Genomic DNA, 21,426 nt, shown 5'->3' with positions numbered 1-21,426 from the left:
ATGGTCAATTCACTACCATTTGAATTGATGTGTGTACACAACTTTGTGGTCCATGTTTATCTTCACTGCATGAAACACGTGGGTCTTGTGTTCTGATCCTTAGTTATGTCGACGTGTCTTAAGGATGATGTCTAAAATATTGTGATTATATCAAGTTTTACTCTAACCAATCAAACACAGAGACCCAAGAATAGTTTTAGTATTAACTTGTTGCAATAGCAATTTTAGCAAACATACTCCTAAAGAACCGACCAAAATAAAAAGGTTACAAATCTTAGATTATGCAGTCTAGTTAGGATAATATGAATATGTCTATGGTTATACAAGATAAAGTCAAATGATGGTGCATTTATGTTTCAGTTGCAACAATAAAGTTATGCATGTAAAGATTGAAGGGAAGAAAGATTCTTTCCGACAATAGTTGTCTAGCGGGAGGAAAACAGAAGAGATAGCATATATAGTAAATGTATAAATTTTTCTAAGATTATGACAAAAATTCAAGAGAGAAAGCTAATATACCATGTGTATAAGTATATCACTAAAAGTGCACGATGGATGAAACTAGAAGAAATAACTTGACAGGGTAATCAATAAATTATGGTCAGAGAACCAATAACTACTAGCCTGTGTAGCTTCACTTGCAGACATGAATTAATGCCCTGAAAGAAAGGCCAAGGTCTGTCTGCAGGCCCAAAAGCCTAATACATACTCAAACCAGAAAAAATAAATAGACAGGTCACACCCAACATAACGCATTTCTAATTGCCTTCCTCGTCGTCACCCTCATCGTCATCTTCTTCAGAGTCCTCCTCCTCATCTTTCTCCTGCAAATAAGAAATATTATTTGTATCGTATTTCTAGAGTTGTAATGTCATTAATCAAAAATGCAAATTATTCAATGTCTACGTACAATCCGGTCTCTCACCTAAAGCATTTCGTTCTTACAGAACTCATGCTTGAGGGACTGTATACAATCTGGTCTCTCATCTAAAGCATTTTGCTCTTACGGACCTCACGTTTGAGGGACTGAGTAAAACTGTGTACAATGCAATCTCTCACCTAAAGTATTTCGCTCTTACAAACCTCATGCTTAAGGGACGATATACATTCCAATAACTTGGGTAGGGTTCTCACCCAGAGTCGATAGAGCCCGCACTCAATGCATGTTTTTTTTTCTGACACATACATTACCAACTGAGCTAATGGAACCATTTTGCGCACTCAATGCATGTTAATAGTCATAATGAGTGAAAACAGACAAGGGAGTCATGACTATAATAGCTATTAAATGATCTTTATAATCCTTAAATATGGGACAAGACGGAATGGCTATATAAGGGATACTCACACATTGGAAAAGTACATATACGTTTGATACGACTTACATTCAGACAGACATTTGCGATTCTAACTGACTCAGCTCTGGTGGAGTTATCAATTAGTGTATCAACGTGTACAATGGACTACTTAGATCCTACAAGAATGTTTTCATAGGACTAACAGCGATCATTATTGATTTTTTTTCGGATCATTAATATGATTTCAACTTGGAGCTTTATGTCTGGTCTTCACTTTAAATCTCTAAAGTATTACTCAAACTTATAGTTCCAAATTCTGTAGATTAACAATTATACTACATATATTGGACCCAGAATGAAAATTAAAGCTCAGTTCAGCCCCTTCAGTTCACAATATCACTGTTAGAAGCACATGCACACGCAATTAAAGATCACAAAGTCAGCATGGATCCAGTATATCAGTATCAATGCATCAAACTCCTCTAGTTGAAAATTATGAATTCAGTGTGGATCTAGTGATGATCAGTTTCCACAATTATTAAAAGCAATAACCCAAAAACTTTTGTTAATCACCTCTATTTTTTCCAAGAAAAATGGAACTTCAATTACCTCATCATCAGCTTCATCATCGCCATGCTCTTCATCAAGCTCCTCCTGTTCCATTATAATAAACTACAATTAGAAACACTATGGAAGAAAATAGGGCAAAGTAACATGAAAAATGATGTGAAATCCGAGAAAGTATTTGGTATCATCAAATCAAAAAGATATAAAAACTAAAAGTTGACTTACGTTGTTGAAATAAATAAGTGGATTTGACCATAAATCATCCTTGATTAATTCTGCAACCTGCAAATTTAGAGTGAATATTATACTAGGACTAATGTGAATAATAGAGACAGGAGGAAAACTAAGGCATAGATGTATCAAGAAACAACTTGAGAAGAGCGAGAAAAAAAGATACCTCATCATGAATGTCAAGCAGATCATCATCTTTCTGCTCACAGTCACAAAACCAACTAAGGAAACTGCATTCATTAGTAAAAGAAATTGAAGATTTTAATAATTTGTTCCATGAAATGTTTCCAAAAGGAGCTTTAACATATTTCTGCAAAAACTATAATTTCAAGAATAAAAGCAAAAGCTTCCAGAGTTATTAATCCCAGATAGCAGAGCGGAATAACCGCTACTTGACAATTTTTTGGACTAATTATATGAATAATAACTATAAAAAATATATTTAATGAAAAAACTAAATCAATAACACAATACCATAAAAATTTCTTAAATCAAATATCAAAGCACAAGGCGTAATCAAAGAGTTTTAATCAATTAAACAAGTAATAATCAAATTCAACAAGTCTTGATCAAAATTCAAAACATCACATCTTATATTAAAATTCAAACAGACATAGAAGATGTTGTCATTGTCTACAAATAAAAGAAGAAAACAGAGGAATAGTTATTAAATTATGATTACTTTAAAAAACAGAGGAGAGTATGAAGATTAAAGAAAAAAGAAAAGAAAGAAGAGAAAAAACAGAGGACAATGAGAAGAGTAAAGAAAGGAGAAGAAAAGAAAAGGAGAAAGAAGAAAAGAAACAAGAAAGATGAAAAGAAGAACTTTCGAAAACCATCCAGAGAAGAGAGGAATGGGCCTGAGTGAGAAGACAAAAGAGAGTTTTCTGAGTTAGGGGTGGAAGCGACGAGAGCTGAAGTGAAACGTGTGAGGAAGTGAGAAGGCGAATACTCTGTTTTCTGAGTTAGGGCAAAGTGGGCGAAATTCCAGAAAACCCATCCAACGTCCATTTTTTAAGTGTAAATATGGTTTTTAGCATTCAAAACAGATAGCGGGTTGAAACCCACCCCGGGCCAGGAAGCGCTCCAAGCCAAAAAGTGGCCGCTATCTCAAACCGATACGCAAACTGCTGCGCCGTAGAAGCTGGCCACCGCTCCGCTCCGCTCTCCCGGGATATCGCCGCTATTCCCCGGGATTGATAACTCTGAAAGCTTCTATCCTCAAATATGAAGGAAGTTCGATTGAAAACTGTGATATTTGCTTTGACTACTTTACTCCCTATCTTGCTAAGTCATCAATCATGCGGTTAGAAATTGATTTTTACATCACAAGGTTTTGGCAGAGTAATCCACAGTCAGGCATAGAGAATTTTCAATCAAATCCTGAACGGTCACAGATTTTACTAGAAGGAACATAGTAGAAAATTGGTACTGGACTCTCATCCAGCATATCCCGGGCCCAAACCTCCACTCAAGTACACTACTACTCCCAATCTCTCCTGGGTGTTTCTTTTGATTCCACCCATAAAATAATTGACAGAAAAAATTCTTCAAAGTCTTCACCTGCCAGTCCAAAATTTGCAGATGAAACTAATTATTTATGTTAAATAGTCGAGCTAGAGCATTTTTGCGTAGCAGGATTTGGACAAAACACTATGAAAACTGTTATGCTATGACTGTTTTGCTATCACTGCTATAGTGGCTTCTATTTCCATAGAGGATATGGCAAAAATAGCTGGAAAATGATTTTTAGGGTTTTTTAAGGATAACCTGAAAATCAGCATGTGAGGTGCACATGAATACTTTCTAAAAAAAATAATTAAACATAGAACAATTGAAGAGTTGGAGAGGTGGCTCTGATAATCACAACCTAATATGTCAACTAAAAAGAGAAAGGAAGCCCCTAGTCCTATTGTTGCTGGTGTTAAATAAGAAAAGAAGAGTTTGGCAGTGGTTATTCATCAAAAAAGGGAAAAGAGAAAGATGTTGAAGTGTTGGATGATCCAGTCTCAAAAAAAAAACAGAAGAATTGCAAGACTGAGAATTCAGTAGAAGAAGTTGAAGGATAAGCCTCACTATTTGACAATTAGAATAATTATTATATTGGGGAAGGGAAAGAGAACTGGTAGAAGTGTAAGATGATCCAGTCTTGGAAGAACCAGAAGAATCATTAGATGCCTGAGGAATCCATAGAAGTTGGAGGATGTGCCTCAATATCTGACAATGAGAATATTGACTATATTGGGGATGCGAAGCACAATGAAAATATGTTTTTTCTGTTAAATCTCTTTTTATTGTTTCCACTTTCCAGCAAGTAGAACTTTGAATTATGAAATGTTTTGAACAATTGAGCTATTATGTCGCATTTTTAGTTTATGTTTATGCAGGTTTTTTATCTGTATGCAGCATGTTTTTTTTCAATATGAAATTGATTTATTTCAACTGTTATGCACTATTTCTTGTTGCGGATTGTTGGTGTTTCGCTATTTTCTGGGATCCGGTCTTGATAACACTTATTACTGAGATCTTGAAGGGTGATTACTATAGAGAAATAAATTCATTGGAGCTTGCTTGGGAAGAGATAATACAGTGGAAAGTGGTAATAGCATTCTTCCAACATAAACTCAAGTTACATAAGTGAAACTAGATTAGGACACTCAGAAATTGACCGGTTTAGTAGAAGACGGATGACATGGATAACATGGTGGGTAGTGAATAAAGAGGATAGGGGTGGATTTCACTCATTGGTATATATCGAAGAATAGTAATGAGAAATTGTCCAGGTTGAGATCCGGAATGAACAAGGCATCCTATATGATCAGGTGTGGGATTAACATAATCCTTTTAATAAGTAGATTTAGGTATCCGCTGTATTGGGTTATGGACTCCTTCTCTTCCCCAATATTGCCTTATCTTTGGCTTGGTCATAGTGGAAAAAAATCTACTGAATTTTTTTAGAATAAATATAAAGGGGAATTTGGTTTAGCAACCAAAACGTGCATCGCTAATTAGGGGCCCTTGATGTGCTATTTGATTGGCAGGAATATAACTCGTGAGGTTCTTATCATGGACAAATTTAGGGAGAAAGCAAATTCCAGAAGTTCATTTTGATTAAAATATAAAGGTCAGCCAAAAAACAAGTAACTTGATTAGAATCTATAATGTATCATGAACATGGGTTTCTCTGTTTATAATATTTTCTGTACAAAAAGAGAAAGAGAAATTGAAGACACCAACCTGACATCAACAGGAGCACGTTTGTTCCCATTCTTCTCATGATCGACACCATTGGGTATTCCCTATATGTTATAATTGTCAGTAAAATACAATCTAACAACATAAAATCATTTCATTATTAGCTGTAAAGATAGAAGATTTATGTGTAAATCACATTCAATAATTTGGTTAATAGTTTTCCCTTAAACTATCAAACATATGATCTGATAAACCCTGCCCATTTGTTTTTCTACAGCTCTTTACAAATGCCTAATTATTGTATTTCTATTACTATATTGTCCTGTGTAACCACCCAATGTTCAGTTTCATACCACATTTTTCTGTTGCAGATCACAACCAAAACATCCTTATTTTATTTACCCTACTTGGACCTATGACCAATGTTTTCCCTCCTCGTCCTTAATACATCCCATCTGATTTGAGTTTGTTGCTCTCTCTACATTTAGTAAATTTAAAGGATCCATGTCATGTAGATTCGCCAAAGTTTTACATTGGTTGTTATGTAAATAATTTGTACCAAAAAAAAAGAATATGCAAAATCGAATTTATAAATGCTGATAGAGGAGAAAGTGAAATTCATTGTCTTACCTTGCCCTCTTTCCATCTTATGGGGGTAGCAGTGATATTTGTTGTTCCTTCTTCAAGGAAGGTAAAAGTCTTTGAAAGTTTTGAATCTTCAAAATAGGGATTTGAATTGAAATTCTGAACATGAAATGGTTACTGGTTATTTTTTGTCAATAGAAAGTTAACATTTGGTTATTCTTCAATCCTCAATATAATAAGTTCACGGCTTCATAAAAATCATAATTTTGCATGGCATTGAAGTGATTGGCAGATACTAATACAGAGAAGGGAAGAAGAGGGGTTTTGGGAAGAGGGGAAAAGGAGGAAGGGCAACTTACAAGGGTGATTGTGTATCCAGATTTTACATCTTTATTATCTTCAACCTCAAGAGAACTCAAATACTTGAATATCTATCAAATAAAGGGTCAGCAATCAGTTAAAGTTTCCCAACAAGACCAGTAATTAACCAAAGGAATAAAACTCAGGACTTGTTCGGAAGCAGGTTAAAACAACAAAGAACGGAATAAACCTGTTTTGTTTTATGTTTAGTGCATATATTAAAAGTAAAACAGAACACACCAAAAATATATATATATATATATATATATATATATATATAATATATATATATATATATATATATATATATATATTATATATATTTTGATTCCATATAAAAGAGTGGAACCAAAACCGCTCCATTTTGATTAAAACCCAGTACTTTCAAAGACCACCCTGGGTAATTTCCATAAACATATAAAAAAACCAGATGTAGCAACATAGAAAACTAACATAAATGTGAAATTTTATACCTTTTGATCTTCCTCGTTAAGAAGTTCGCTAAGGGTAGGATGACTCAAAAACTGCACAACAATAACAAAGATAAAGCAAACAGAACACAGTTAACAATTACATTAACAAAATCTACAAGATGAATTCAATGCAAAGAGAAAAACACACACATACACACGCGCATATCGAGAGAGGATGTAATGATGTGTCAACTTACTCTAGGAGTAACTCATAGAACTACTCCACTTAATAACTATTTATAAATATTAGATTACACTAATTCAAACGTTGAATTAAAAATTGTTATTAAGTAGATCAACTCCGCAATTTCTTTATAAAATTTAAGAACTATTTGATACTTCATCTAATAACCTCAATTGAAGGTATAATAATCTTTTCTAAAATACATATAAATGTTGACTATTCGATTATACAGTTATAATTGTCGAATTTAAAAAATAAAAACATACATTGACAAGCTGATCTACTTAAATAAAACTTTTAATTCAACGTGTGTATATATAAAACAGTGGGAAGACTCACAGCATTCAACCAGAAGTCAGGAATAGATTTGATGATCTCATTCCGCTTATCATAAACCGGTTTCCTTATCTCATTGTACTTCTGCTCAATTTCAAGGACCTTATCACTTGCTTCATCATTGATCTGCAACAGTTCACAAATTCAACATCAAAACAACAATCAAACAACAATCAAACAACAGTTTCTCGTTAATAATTGAAATTTGAAACCATAATTTAAAATTAAAAAAAAAACACAATTCAAATCACAATAGGTAAACGTAATTTGCAGAGATCAAAACATTTCCTAATTCTAAATCTTCAATTGAATCAATATACGAGAAATTAGCATATAATTGAACAATAAGGAGAGAAAAAAGTGGATATGAAAGGGAATGACGAAACCTTCTCGAGGCTGTCTTGGATCTCTTGCAACTTCTCGATGGAGAGGATGAGTTCGCCGTCAACATCTTCAGGATTCTCGGAAAGTTTCAACTTCTTTGACCTGTCTCCTACCATCTTCGCCTCTGGGTGGTGTTTGCTGCGGAAGATGATGAAAAGAGAAGGGTTAACAAAATTACACGAACTCGGTGTTAGGGTTTAAAGGGTTTATGTTGTTTCACTCTGATCGTTGATTATCACACGTCAGCAATGATTATGTACCTTTTGTTAAAATTGTATCATCAAATGTTATTAACCGTTTGATCTTAATCCCATAAAATAGATTTTCTTAAAATTATCAATTTTACATCAAAATAGATATGGCTAATTTATTTTAGCTTTAAAAAAAATGATTTTTTTTTATATTTTTGAAAATGGATTCTACATAAATATTTTTTAAATTATTATAAGTTTTTTTAAATTTGTTTCTTTTAAATAACATAAATATACATTATTGGAGATTAAAATATAATTAAAATCACAATTTTTTCAAAAAATTATATCTCAAAAATGATTTTTATGAAAAATTATTTGAAATAGCTTCAAAATTAAGTGATTTTTTGAAATTTTGATATTCAAAAAAAAAATTCATAAAATGATGAAATACCTAAAATAATATTTTAAAAATAATTATTCAAATCAAATTTTCATTTGAAATTTTTATGAAAAAAATTTTTGTAAAAAATTTTACACTAAAATATTTAACACTATAAAAATCATTTTTAAAAAAAGGCAAAACAAACGGAACCTTTAATCGGACGATAAAGTACGCTTAAATGTGTGAATACAGTTTTTTTTTTTAAATGCAGCAGGATCAGATTTTGTCACCATGGATTGTTTGTTCTACTCCATTTCTTAAGTACAAGTATTATTTTCTTTTGGTACTTGTATTTTGGTACATGCAAAATGATGGCAATAAATGGTGTACTTGTATTAGAATTTAAATGAATTTATTAAATATGCACGTCACATGTAAAATGATGGACAATCATCATAATACTATAGTATTCAATAAATTAAGGTCTATTACTAATATTTTGTTGGCTTAAATATGTAAATCGATTTTCTAAATTAGTGAGTTTTTATTTTTTCATCTCTTTATTTATTTTATAAAATAATTTTTGAATATTAAATTTCTTTTAATATACTTCTATGACATTATAATTTATAGTAAATTTCGTAAGTAAAAAAATAAAAAATTATTTACAGAATTTAATAATAGAAAAAAAATACATAAACAAAAATTAAAAACTCGTTTTAATTCATGTTTTATATATTTTAGTATTTTAAAATATAAACTAATTATATAAAGTCTTTTTTTTAAGAATGTCCAAAAGATTCTTTGAAACAAATTGATAGGATACATGGCATCTAAGAACACAAATGACATAATTAAGCTAAAAAGTTATATGAGAAAAGGGATGATGCACAATTTATATTTATTTTAAACTGTGAACTAATGACGATCATACATTCCGCTAAGTCAAATTGAAAATTTTAAAATATTTGTATGAAATGGTAAAATGATATATTTTTATTGGATGATAGTGTACATTGTCATGTATCATCATTAAATTCAAATTCTATTATATTCAATATTTAAAAGTTTGCAATAAAAATTTGAGTTATTTTAGATATTCTTTAAAATTTATAGAATTTATGATATAATTTTGAAGGAAAAGAATTAGAGAAGACACTCCTAAAACATTGTTAGAAAGTTTTTCGTATAAATTCTTTCTTGAAAAATATGTATGGTTAGGAGTCATGGGAACTCTAGTGTAGTTTTATGTATATTTTCTACTTACCTACTAAATGCCTAGGTTCTATTACTAGTCTGACTTGCTTGAGTGTTTAAAAAGAGTCACTGAATTTGGATAGTGAATGTCACCAAATATGAGAGGTCTTGTAGATGCGTCGGAGATGATGGAGGATTCAATGTGATAAAACATTGCAAAAGCAATGTCATAGCATGTTGATGGAATTTATGAAATTGTTGATTGACTTATTGCGGAAACATTTTAAATGAAGAGAATGTGATAAATATATACTCCCTCCGTATTTTTTTTTTTATAAGTGTCATTTAAAAAAAAAATTGTCACGTACAGAATCAAGATAGTATTAATTGTATTTTTTTAAATTATTCATAGATAATTATTACAGACACAAAGAAAGTAAAATAAATGTAATAAATAATTAAAGGTATTATAGGTAAAAGAAGAATTAATGTTGAAAAATAACAATAATGATTAGCTTTCTTGGTATGTGTAAAAAGTAAAAAATAACACTTAAAAAGGAACAGAGAGAGTACTAGTATGTTTTTTTTTAGAATTAGAGATTATTATTGAAATGATGATTGACTTGCAAGGTTAGCACTTCAACATTCAAATTAGTGAGGAAATGAAGAGTAATGTAAGAATAAGAATAGATTTGAATTATGTTTTTTTATTTACATTGGGTACCTTGTATATGAGAGTTTGTTGAGGTATCCAAGGCTAGGATCAAATGTGGGGATTTCTCTTATTGGCCATTTAGACAACCTGGAATAATTGCCCTTAAGGCTTCTCGTGGTGTAGCGGCGGGAAGCCCTTCAAAGAATTAAGTCAGGTTCCACGTACAAGGGTCGTTGTCTAGAGAAATAGAAAAAGTTTGGCAGTCGTTATGAATAACTCATGTAATTGTTGTATTAAATGTTAGTTTCGTCATTGAGACGCTTAATAGGATCTCTTTTGATATGTGGCCCTATGTTTCTAGACTAAGGTGTGACGCATCTTCCTATAATGTGTAAGTGCACTCAAATATAGTTGTATTTCCAAGGTGAAATCCAACTGTTATTTTTTTGCCTCCCCACTTTTTCCCATTTTAGATCATAAATTTGTCTATTTTGCCCCCCTTATATAAGGGTATTTTGGCGTTTTAAACACTCTTTTCACTCTTTTATGCAAACCATAAATTTATTCTCTTTTAAAAACTCTGATTTTCTTCTTTGAGCTTTAGCGACACCCATTCTATCAATCTCTTTCCTGCAAATATAATAAATATACTCAAAAGTGATAATGATTTTTCTTCTACTAGGATAATAGACCCAAGAATGACAAATATATTCCCTTCATAGGTTAACCAACCTATTGCATACCTTATCGTGCTTATTGATAACTCTAGGTCTAACGGGGGTTCATTTGAAGATGGTAGTGAACCTTCTAGTTCACATCCTATCGGAAGTACAAACAATTCCTCTCGAGGAGGTGAAAGGATAAATTATGATAGTCTCGTTGTTATGGGTGTGGATATCGGTATAATTCCTCCTATATAGTCTCTTGCAGATCTCAAACTTGATGAGGTCGCTCAGAACTATTTGTTGTGAATATGGAAGTAGAAAAACAGTCTATAGGGGGTGGATAGACCCAAATTAAAATTCAACCGCCATTTTCCCAAAATCAGAGTGTTTTCAAAAATGAGTTGTGAGCTGGAGGTTTGATGCGAAAATGAAACTTATACAGTTTGAGTATTAATCAAGTCAACACTGATCGTTTCACAAGTATCAGAGATTAATATGATTGAAATGCATGGTATGAATTGATTCAATTTTATAATGCATGAAAAGTGTTTACACAATGATTCAATTGATGGAGTTCTAAATTTAATTCACTTCAGATTATTAATCACTAGACTAGGTTAACTACTTATCCAATTCCAACAAAACCTAATGCTTACGTAATAAATTGCTATAAAGAACAAATGATATAATACGATGGAATTGAAAAACACAAGCATGCAATCACTACAAATTTAAATGCAAGAGTAAGAGAGAGAGAGAGAGAGAGAGAGATGATACCAAGATTTATAGTGCTACGACATTCGTCCTCGCTTTGCCTATGTACACTCTTCAATAATTTCCCATTGGAACCTGCATAGTTCCTCGTTATTTGACAAATATTTCCAAGATTTCATACACTCACCAATCCATAATACAGCTGAGAAAATAAATTTCCTATTTTAATTTTGACTTGTATACAACATACTTGCCAAACTCTTCCACATAATGTTTACTTGAATATGTTTATTGATCTTCCAATAACACCAATTATGCCTCAAGCCTTTGTGTGTAGCTATCAATCCCTTGATCCTACCAATTCCTTGAGCGATAAAATTGTCCAAAGATCTAAGAAGAACTTTATCTTATCTGTAGCCTTCCGCACAGTCACTACTAAGGCAATTTTAGAGAGAAGAACCTACTTCTTTTTAATGGAATTTGTCACCACCATTGACAATTAACAACTTGAAAAACTCAACCATATCTCTAAGAATGGTTAGTTTCAAGTACGCGTCTCATTCAATCAATTATAGAACTCTCGTTATCAAGATCTAAATTCAACTGAAGTTAAAGATGCAAAAATTTGGTAGCAAAACTTTGAACACTCAAAACACATAAAAATGATTATTATTTTTACTAAATCACACTAAAAATTATGATCATAATGATAGATGTTATGTGAAAAATGATGACAAAAAGCTTTTATATTTGCTTGAGATTAAGTATACAAAATGGTTGAAAAAGTCAGTTAGATTAGAATTAAGAGCAATTTATGATTTGAATCAAATGAGCAAGTGTAATGGAATAAAAAGAACAATAAAATTTTGAAAAACTGTCAGTTGATTCAAAATGGGAAAATGGTGATTCGAATCAAATGCCACGTGATTCGAATCATGTGTAAATGTTGATAAGAATCAAATGCCATAACCCTGACTAGGGGTGGCAAAACTGACTCGGCCCGTTGGGCATGCCCGTTTTGCCCGCACTTTAGTGTGGGGCTGGCCAAGAATTAAGGCCCTCACCCTCTAATATGTCCGCCCCGCCCCGCCCCGTTTTCTTTGCGGGCACGAGTATTTACATAAACTTTTGTACTTTTAGGCTTAAAAAGTGTAGTTCCCGCGGGCTTTCCCCGCCCCTCCTTTACTTTTTTGCGAGGTCGGCCTAAGTTTTAGAATTAGTACGTGAAAAACATGATTGGGAGAAAGAGACAAGGTTAGAGCTTAAAGGGGAGAGAAGAACTTGGAGCAAATTCTGAATTTCTCAAGCAATCTAAGGTAAGGGGGATTACTCATAATATGGTGTAGAATTCATGATAGGGTAGAGGGAAATACATAATCCCATTAGATTTTCGCAACTTTTCCCTTTTTGATGAATGAATGATGAACATGATATGAATTATGTAATTGCATGATCATGTGTTGTGTTGTGTGATTTCCGTGCACTACTTTACCAGGGGAATTAGTTATTCTTGTTGATGGAATTGGTATGAAAGTGTGTTCATATGTGTGTTGTGGTTTTGATGGAAAAGTATGCTAAATCCATGATTAATTGAAGAAACTACAAGATAATTGACGGATAAATATTGTATTGATGCTAAATGTTGTTTCCCTTGATGTTGTTGTGCGATATGGGGCCAAGGAATGTGAATTTGGAGTTCTAATTTGAACTCTAATGAAAAAATTCAGTTTCTTCCTTCTAGTTCAGGGTAACGGGTGTCACCCTAATGATTCCTTGGCCGTCATTATTTTGGAGGCGCTGACGGGCGTCAGTTACCTGACGGGTAGACCGTCATGGTCCCCAGGCATATTTGGTTGGGGCGGTCGTCATAAGGACGACATGTGAGGTGATGTGTAGGGTTACGAGCGTCACCTTGGTGACGAGTAACCCATCACAATGTCAGAATGAGCATCATTAACTCAGTTGCATGGAATTGCTTTGTCATTCCAATTTTTATGTTATGTTGTGTTTAGGCTACTGTTTGGCCATTGTTTGGAAGTGTATGATGTTGTTTATGATTTTATTATTGAATTAATTCACTTGTGTTGTATGGAGAATGTTGTTGTGCATATTAGTTATAATTGCATAGTGGTTATTTTTTGTGAGATTGCATGTTATGGGAGAATCATGCATCATGGTGTACATGCTTCGGTCCAGTTTTGGTGTGCTCTAGTTTGGTGGTATGGATTAAGGAGCGAGTAATTAATTCAAATGAAGAACTAGTAAGTATTGCTTATGGTGATATCAATAAATTTGATGTGATTTAGTCTGATGGCGTGGATTTAGGAGCGAGTAGCTAATTCTATATGGTAATCGGTGAAGCGTTACATATGGTGATGGTAACGATTTGGTGTGCTCTTGTCATACGATAGGGATTCAGAAGCGAGATGAACATGTGTTATCCATAATGGTGTTGCATGCATTATTGAGTTATGGTGTTGGGTACATTTGCATTCATTAATTGCATATGTATTGAATGATTATGTTTATGTTGGTGATTGAGAATGCTTTGGTGAAGTATGTGGTTGAATTGTGTTGTACAATTGTGGATGTTTGTTTAGGATTCTGTTGCATACTTTTGCACCATTATATATTATGCGCGTATTCTCACCCCTTTGTTGTTTGTATGATTCTGTGCTCCTTTTTGGGGTACAGGCGAACAGGTAAACAAGTAGCTGCTTGGAAGTTGAAGGATGGCGTTGATGTTGTTCTTTTTTCTTTTCCGTTTGTATGCGCTTTTTATTTCAATACTTAATAGTAAGAGACACAACTAACTTTTCATCTAACAGATCACTAACAGAAAAATATCTATTTTATTTTAATTTATATTTTTCATTATTTAAGATAATTATTATTTTCAAATGTCAAAATTTCTCTTTTTCTCACCGGCCACTATCAGCAAAATACATGTTTTATTTTAATTAACAATTGTCTTTCTTTGAGGCCAAAAATTGTTATTCTCAAATTTCAAATTTTCTATTTTTCTCACGGGCCACTATCATAAAAATACCTATTTTATTTTAATTAACAATTGTCTTTATTTGAGACACATAATCTACTATCTATCTATTAAAATCAACTACCGTTAAACCATCTAAATTGCCCTTTCCTTTACATTAATTTACACTACCAAAAGGTTAAAAAAGTAAATGACTAATGTCTTAAATTGTTTTCAATATAATCTACCACAAAGTGACACATGACCTTGTTTCAAATCTATTACTCGGTCCATAGTAGTGGAACACACGTCATACAATTCTAAGTATTTGTTTGATGCCATAGCTCATCGATCTTTATGATTTTAGTGGTTGTTGTAAAGTTTGATGAGTCATCAACTATTGTATCTGGTAGTTGCTTCATCTCCAGTTTGAGATTATTGCAAAAGATTGGCATTTTATTTTTTACGTTAAGGTTGTGAGTTGGGCATGCTACTAAAATCTTCTTAAATCTCTTATAGGCCTCACCCAATGGTTCTCTATCTTTTTGTCTAAAAGTTGGGATCTAGTACTTCTTTCTAACAAACAAAGATGCTAAACATACTCATTCAAAAATGTTGTTTCCATGGCTGCTCATGTATTAATGCCCCTATTAGATGCTTCATGGCGTCTTCATTCATCCTATCGACACGTTATTTATGCTTCAACTCTAGAATTAATGTTGGATGGAATTCAAATTTTACTATTGTTATACGTTGATTAATAGTTGTTAACATGTTACCATTTGCATTTACAATCCCATAGACTCATAAGACTATTTCTACTTGTACTTTCCATTTGGTCACATGCCTTTTGTTCTTCTTTTGTTTCTTGGCGTGATGCTAGGTGGCTAGACTCTTCTATTTATTTTTTATTTTTTAATAAAGCTTCCTTCTGAATTCCATGGGCATTTTTCTCGATCTCTGCATCAAAAATAAATTCAGCTGAGGAGTGGCCTCGCATACACGGCTAATAAGAAGTCAGTGAATTAGAATATGAAATAAAATAAATAAAACATAAATTTCATTGCATAGAAAAAAGTTTAATTGATATAACAAACTTAAAATTCGATAGTATTGACAATTCTTGACAACAATGCCAAAAACTTGATTTTGAATTTAACAAGTGTATTAAATTGTTGTGAGTTTTGAAAATTATAGAAGCTATCGAGTGTCGAATTCAAAGACTGCTAACATTATTGAATTTTATTTCTTGACTCAGTCGAGCAAAATTGTTAATTTGGTTAGTTGGATATTTATACCAGAAACTAATATTGATTATTGTTGAATTTAATACGATAATAAAATATGTAGGGATGAGACTGACTTTGCTTCGCCTTAGTATCTAAAATCAACCTTACTATTGAAATCTATTATTGGTATGAATATTGATTCCCCATATTAGTTATCCATAATTCCTTAATGAATAGACCTTTAATCCTAAATTAACCCCTAGGACCATTAATGAATTATAGATAGAACTAAACTTTTTTATTAACAAGAATAATATAGTTTCATGGTTTCATCCCTAGGCCTAGATAATTAATAGTAAGAGTATTTTTATCAAAGTATTATAAGTTGAAATTTTTTTCTAACTAATAATCATAGATGGTGATCATTTCAGTAAAAACATTAAACACATATTCAAAATAAACCATACATGAATAATAAATTTTCAATTGTAAAGATTAATTCAAAACACAAGGTTAATCAAATACAATAAATTATCCCTAACAATATAGAGTTTAACTACTCATAATTCTAACTATGAAAATTGAACGAATTAAGAGATTGTACACATAGAAGTAATAGTTGGATAACTATTTCAAAAGTACGTTGGATAACTATTTCCTTAAGCCTCAAATGTATTTTTCAGCTCCCAAAAATCTCATTTGTCGTCAAAATTTGAACTCCTTATGAAAATATCATTTATATATAAATAGTCGAAATTAGGCGTACATACTCAAATCTTGGCATGCATACACTACTTTCACAAACTAGAGGGCGTACATATATTGGCTTGGGCGCATGCACTCCATCATGGAACTTATACTAGTGCGCGTACGTTGACTTGAGCATATGTATGTTGACCTGATGCATGATATTGGTGTATGTACTCTGGCCTAGGGTATGTTTATATATCATTTTTTTCACTAGCGTACATATGCTAGCTTAAGTGTATGTATTGTAACACCTCAAAATTTGCCCTCCTCTCTTGGGACTAGCTTAGCATCTTGCATATCATTTTTAGGTCATTAGGCATTGCATCTTTGCATATCATGTGGCTACATTGAGCAAGTCATCCTCCTAGGTCTTGATCAGAAGATAAAGAGGTTGAGATTCAAGCTGAGGGTTTCATTGGATTGATCACTAGCCATCTGAGGGTTTGTGACTCAAATTAGGGTTTCTTGGTTCTTCAAGGAGATTTATCATCATCTTGGTGGAAGTGGTACATCATCATCATCATCATGGTTTTGTCATCACCAAGAGATTTATTGTTCATGATCAGATTCCTTGAGATTAGGGTTTTGACCTCTGGTCAACCCTAATCATCTGCATTGTGCCAATCAGGGCTTGTCAAGGAGATGAGGTTTTCAATGGATATGGGGATCATCATATGATTATATTGAGCTTATGGAAGCTAGGGTTTCATGGTTGAGCCATTTCATCAGGAGTTTGAAGCTTAAGTTCATCAATGCATAACCAATTCATCTATCAGTCAGAAAAAGTCAACCAAAGGTCAACTGATGGATTTGGAGGTGGGAGAGGGTTAGAGACACTTCATTCATGTCTAAACAAGTTTCATTTGACATTTCAAACATCAAGAATGAAGAAAATAAAGTCAGATGAAAACTTTCCAAAAATAGAAAGTGACTTGTAATTCAAAATTGCCAAAAATGGAAAGGTTTTCTCCTTGAAATTACATGTCCAAAAATGCTTCAAATGAAATTTTGTCCAACATGAAAGTTGAAGATCTTGATCTCACCTTTCCAAAAAGTCCAAGAACATGAATTTCTCATTTGTGGTTGGCAAGTTATGGATCAATCTTTGTCAAGAAAAGTTGAATTTCAACAAGGCATAACTTTTGATTCAAAAGGCCAAATGGAGTGAGACTTTTTTGAGCAAATTTATTTTGATGTCCTCTATCCAAAACAAGCATTACATTTCATGAATTTTTCTCACACAAAAAGTGCATTTTTCAAGTGAACTTAATTTGAAAACTGGAGGGAAAAAGGTGATTTTGAGAATTATGCCTTATTTTCACATGATTCCACTTGCATTAGCTTAGAAACATCATTTGCAATTGATCCAAACCAGAAATGCACTGTTACATTGGTTTGCACATGGTGAGGGTGAATTGACCAAAATGCTAAAATGCTCCAAAACTTAATTTCACTTAAACCATTGCATTTACACTAATCATGATTAACAACATCATTAACATTACATATAAAACCATAATCATAACTGTTTTCTGATTAACCATAACAGAATTGTGAATTCTAGATCTAGATCCAAAACTTTTTCATTTTTCTCTCAACTTTCTTCATCAATTTTCTTCATTCTTTGTGCCTTGCCTTCGATCAATTCATCATCTACATGCATATTGGAAGTGGATTGAAGCAAAATCTTGGAGAAATCTTGAGGATTCGTGGACTGTTAAAGCAAGCTTCAACAATGGCAAATGAAGATTTGAGCTAGATCCAAGGCAATTGAGCAACAAACCTTGTTCCATTCATCAACTCAAGCATCAAAGAACTTCTATTTTGCACTTCTATGGCCTAAAACGCGCGAATCCACATTTGTCATCTAATCAAGGTCAGATTTTGACTTTAACCATTCATGAAATTGATATATGCTTTAGATAGATCTTGGAACATAGGTTAATCTGCAAGTTGAACCACTGAATTTGGTTGAGAAACAAGGAAGTTATGTGGATTAGAACTTTGATGCATGATTATGTTTTGGTTCGAATCTCTTGAATTAGGAGGAATTAGGCTTAATTGATGTGATATTGTTGATGTACATTAGAAGACCTTTCCATTGATATAAGGCTTGTGGATTTTGGTGACAAAATGTTCATGCTGGAAATTTGATGATGAACACGATGAATGTGTTCAAGAACATTTGAAATTTTTTCCAGAAACATAGTTTGATCCATATTTTCGCGCTTTTGCTTGGCTGTAGGTGTTAGTCACTGTAGCGCGCGCACCTTTTTGAAATCTCCCTCCCTTCGATCCTTGGCTAGAGCAATTTCACTTTGCCTTATTGCATTTATTTCCATATGCCATGCCTTGTTCACATGCTTGTTCACATCATTTTTTTTAATTTTTCCTTCCATTCCAAAAATCATAAGTCTATGAATATTGATCCAAATTGACTGGAATTTTTTGTGCCATGATCCTTGCAATGTCCTTTATTTTATGAATATTTTTCCAGGAATTGTGCACGTGTGATTTTTTGAATGGCCTAGGGTTTGTTCACATGTGTTCTTTCATGCACCTTGCTTGATGTTTTGATCATGAAATGATGATGCTCAATCCAAAATTCCTGAAATTTTGCATGTGTAATCTAGACACCTTGATGAACATTTTGGTATAGAGTTTGTGATTTTTGCTTTCCTGGTTTGTGAGATATGAGCTGTTGAATCTAAGTGTGACAATTTGTGTCACACTATTTCTTGTCTAACTTCCTGATTTTATTTGACATGCCATATGAACTTGAAATGAGCTGAAATTTTGCATGATGATACTTCTGGATGTTAGGTTCACTTGTGAATTTTTGTGGAATTTTTGGATGCTTTTCCAATTTGTTTGAGAATTTCCTTTCTGTTTGACCAAATGTGGACCTTTTGTGAGTCATGATCTTAAATGATTTGTGAAATTCTTGATATGTATTGGATGGACTTGAAATTTTGTGGAGTGATTCTAGACACCTTGAAGTTTATCTTGGTTTTGGTTTGGTGCATTTATCTTGTGCCAATTCTGTTTTGTGCTTGCTTGAAGTTGATGCATGATTTGGTGCTTTGTATGAGCTTGTTTTGCCTTTCCTTGACTTAGGGATTTTAATTTACTTGCTTCCACTTGTCCAAATGGCTGGAAATTTGGTGTGACGATCATGTTATGAGTGCTGTTTAGCTATGAATTTTCTTGAGATTTATTGAGTTGTTTTTGATTGGATTTGGATTGATTCATTCTGTTTGGTCCAATGAGCTTTGAAATGGCATGCTTTGCACTAAATGCCTCATGAAATGAAATTGGTGAGTGATATGAATGTGAGACCACTTGGACATTGTTCTAATTTGATTGAACTTGATTTTTGCCAATTTTCATGTTCTGTTTTGAAATATTGATCCTCCTTTGACCCTAGGCTTTGTCCTAGGGGTTTGCTTCTCATGATTGAGTTGTGTTTTCAGGACAAAAAGCATATGGCATGGAGGAATTAATTCACTTGGCTTGAGTTGCTTGTATGATTGATGTTGATTAACATTAAATTTGTTTTGTAGGTGGCTTCTAAGTCATTTGTGTTGAGCATTGGCTTGTGCTTTGCTTGATGCATTGCTTGTGTACAGTTAACTGTTGACTTGTAGTTTGTCTGTTTGACTGTTTGAGTTGTGTACTGATTATGTTAGATTGATTTCAGGTACCTTAGTTGCTATAGTTCTTTGTGAACTTGCTTTTGCTGTTGCTTGGTTGCTTAACCAATTGAGGTATAACATCACTAACTCCATGTAGTCTGGAAGACCTGGTCTGTTACTTGGCCAGGCACCTGTCTGAAGTCCTCCTTAAGAGGCAATGTTTGTGCTTGTTTATCTTTGTCCCCAAGCAGGAAAAGACCTTTGTTAAGGCAATTGGCAGACACAAGAGATGTGCAATCCATCTCCTGCTATTCTGTTGAGTCATCCCTTGGCTCACATTACATGTTGATGCCTTGAGGATAGTAACCCAAGATCCTTGTACAGTTGTACAGTTGAGTCAGAGTCATAAGTGTAGAAGGGTTCCCACTTTCTGAACCCACACTTCATTTGTCTGAAGCTCTCCCTGGTCAGGGATAAGAGCTGTGAGGCACACCCCTCACTTCCTATTTCATCTGCTTCACCCTAACTCTCAATGTTAGGGTTAAGAGCTAACATCACCTGATACAGTTGGCTTGCTTTTGCAGCCTAACCCTTGTTTGAGCCTCACTTTGTCTGTATATAGTGTGTGCTAATTGTGAATGTTTGCTTTGTTTTGATTGTGCTTGCATGGTTTGCTTTTCCTGGTTAGGATTAGCTTGCTGCTTGTGCAAGATAGATAGAAAACTCAACCTAGGACCACTGTGGAATACATGATAACTATTAGGCTCGAGTCAGTCTCCCTTCTAGTTAGTCATTTCCCAGTCTCTGGTTAGGAGAAAGTTTCTCCCCTGTTAAGGGGAACTACGTTGCCCTGATCCTCATACCAGATGAGGTACGTAGGCAGGAGGTCGTACGAGATCTCTCCGAGCGCCCTTTCTGTTTTTTTACCCTTTTTGCTTTTTGTGTGTGTTTGCTTGACAGTTGCTAGGCTCGAGTTCCCGACTCCTTAGTAACTTGTTGCTTGTTTCTTCTTGTGTGTGTAGGAGACGGATGTAAGCCCAGCAATTGGCATTCCGTATCCTTTTGTTGTGTGCTTGGAGTCCGGTATAAGTCCATCAAGTGGCATCTGGTTTCCAGTGTGGGTTTGTTTGGTTCGGAAGCTGATGTAAGTCCAGCGATTGGCGTTCGGGTTCCATGTTTGCCTGTTTTGCGTGTGTTTTGTTTCGGCGTACGTGAGCCGAACTACGACAACTCTGATTCTCGTTCCAGACGAGATACGTAGGCATAAGATGCTATGTCCTAGCGAGCCCTTTCCCCTTTTCCCACCTGTGTTGTTTTCAGTGTGTGTGTGTGATGTTTGTTTTAGCAACCTTTTTCTATCTTTAGAGCGTGGATCCCGTCGAGTACGACGGATGCGTAGGGGTGCTAATACCTTC

The 21,426-nt window shown here is 33.6% G+C and overlaps 1 protein-coding gene across 2 annotated transcripts; it reads right to left on the bottom strand.

Annotated features, from left to right (window-relative positions):
- Positions 1–496: 496 nt before the first annotated feature.
- On the bottom strand, positions 497–7,838 carry LOC127073802 (NAP1-related protein 2). Of its 2 annotated transcripts, none has more exons than XM_051015030.1 (10): positions 7,616–7,838; positions 7,233–7,355; positions 6,710–6,760; positions 6,236–6,307; positions 5,922–6,035; positions 5,334–5,395; positions 2,263–2,326; positions 2,091–2,147; positions 1,872–1,952; positions 497–824 (listed from the first exon to the last, which is right to left on the bottom strand). In XM_051015030.1, the coding sequence occupies exons 1-10, from the start codon at positions 7,727–7,729 to the stop codon at positions 759–761; spliced, it is 804 nt and encodes a 267-aa protein (XP_050870987.1). In that variant the 5' UTR covers positions 7,730–7,838; the 3' UTR covers positions 497–758. The 2 variants fall into 2 exon arrangements, with proteins under 2 accessions (XP_050870987.1, XP_050870988.1); XM_051015031.1 differs by having other exon boundaries at positions 1,908–1,952.
- Positions 7,839–21,426: the final 13,588 nt, after the last annotated feature.

The sequence above is a fragment of the Lathyrus oleraceus genome, chromosome 4 (genome assembly GCF_024323335.1).
Source record: "Lathyrus oleraceus cultivar Zhongwan6 chromosome 4, CAAS_Psat_ZW6_1.0, whole genome shotgun sequence".
Taxonomy (NCBI): domain Eukaryota; kingdom Viridiplantae; phylum Streptophyta; class Magnoliopsida; order Fabales; family Fabaceae; genus Lathyrus; species Lathyrus oleraceus.
The sequence above is the reverse complement of the archived record's forward strand: the minus strand, read 5'-3'. Positions and strand labels throughout refer to the sequence as shown.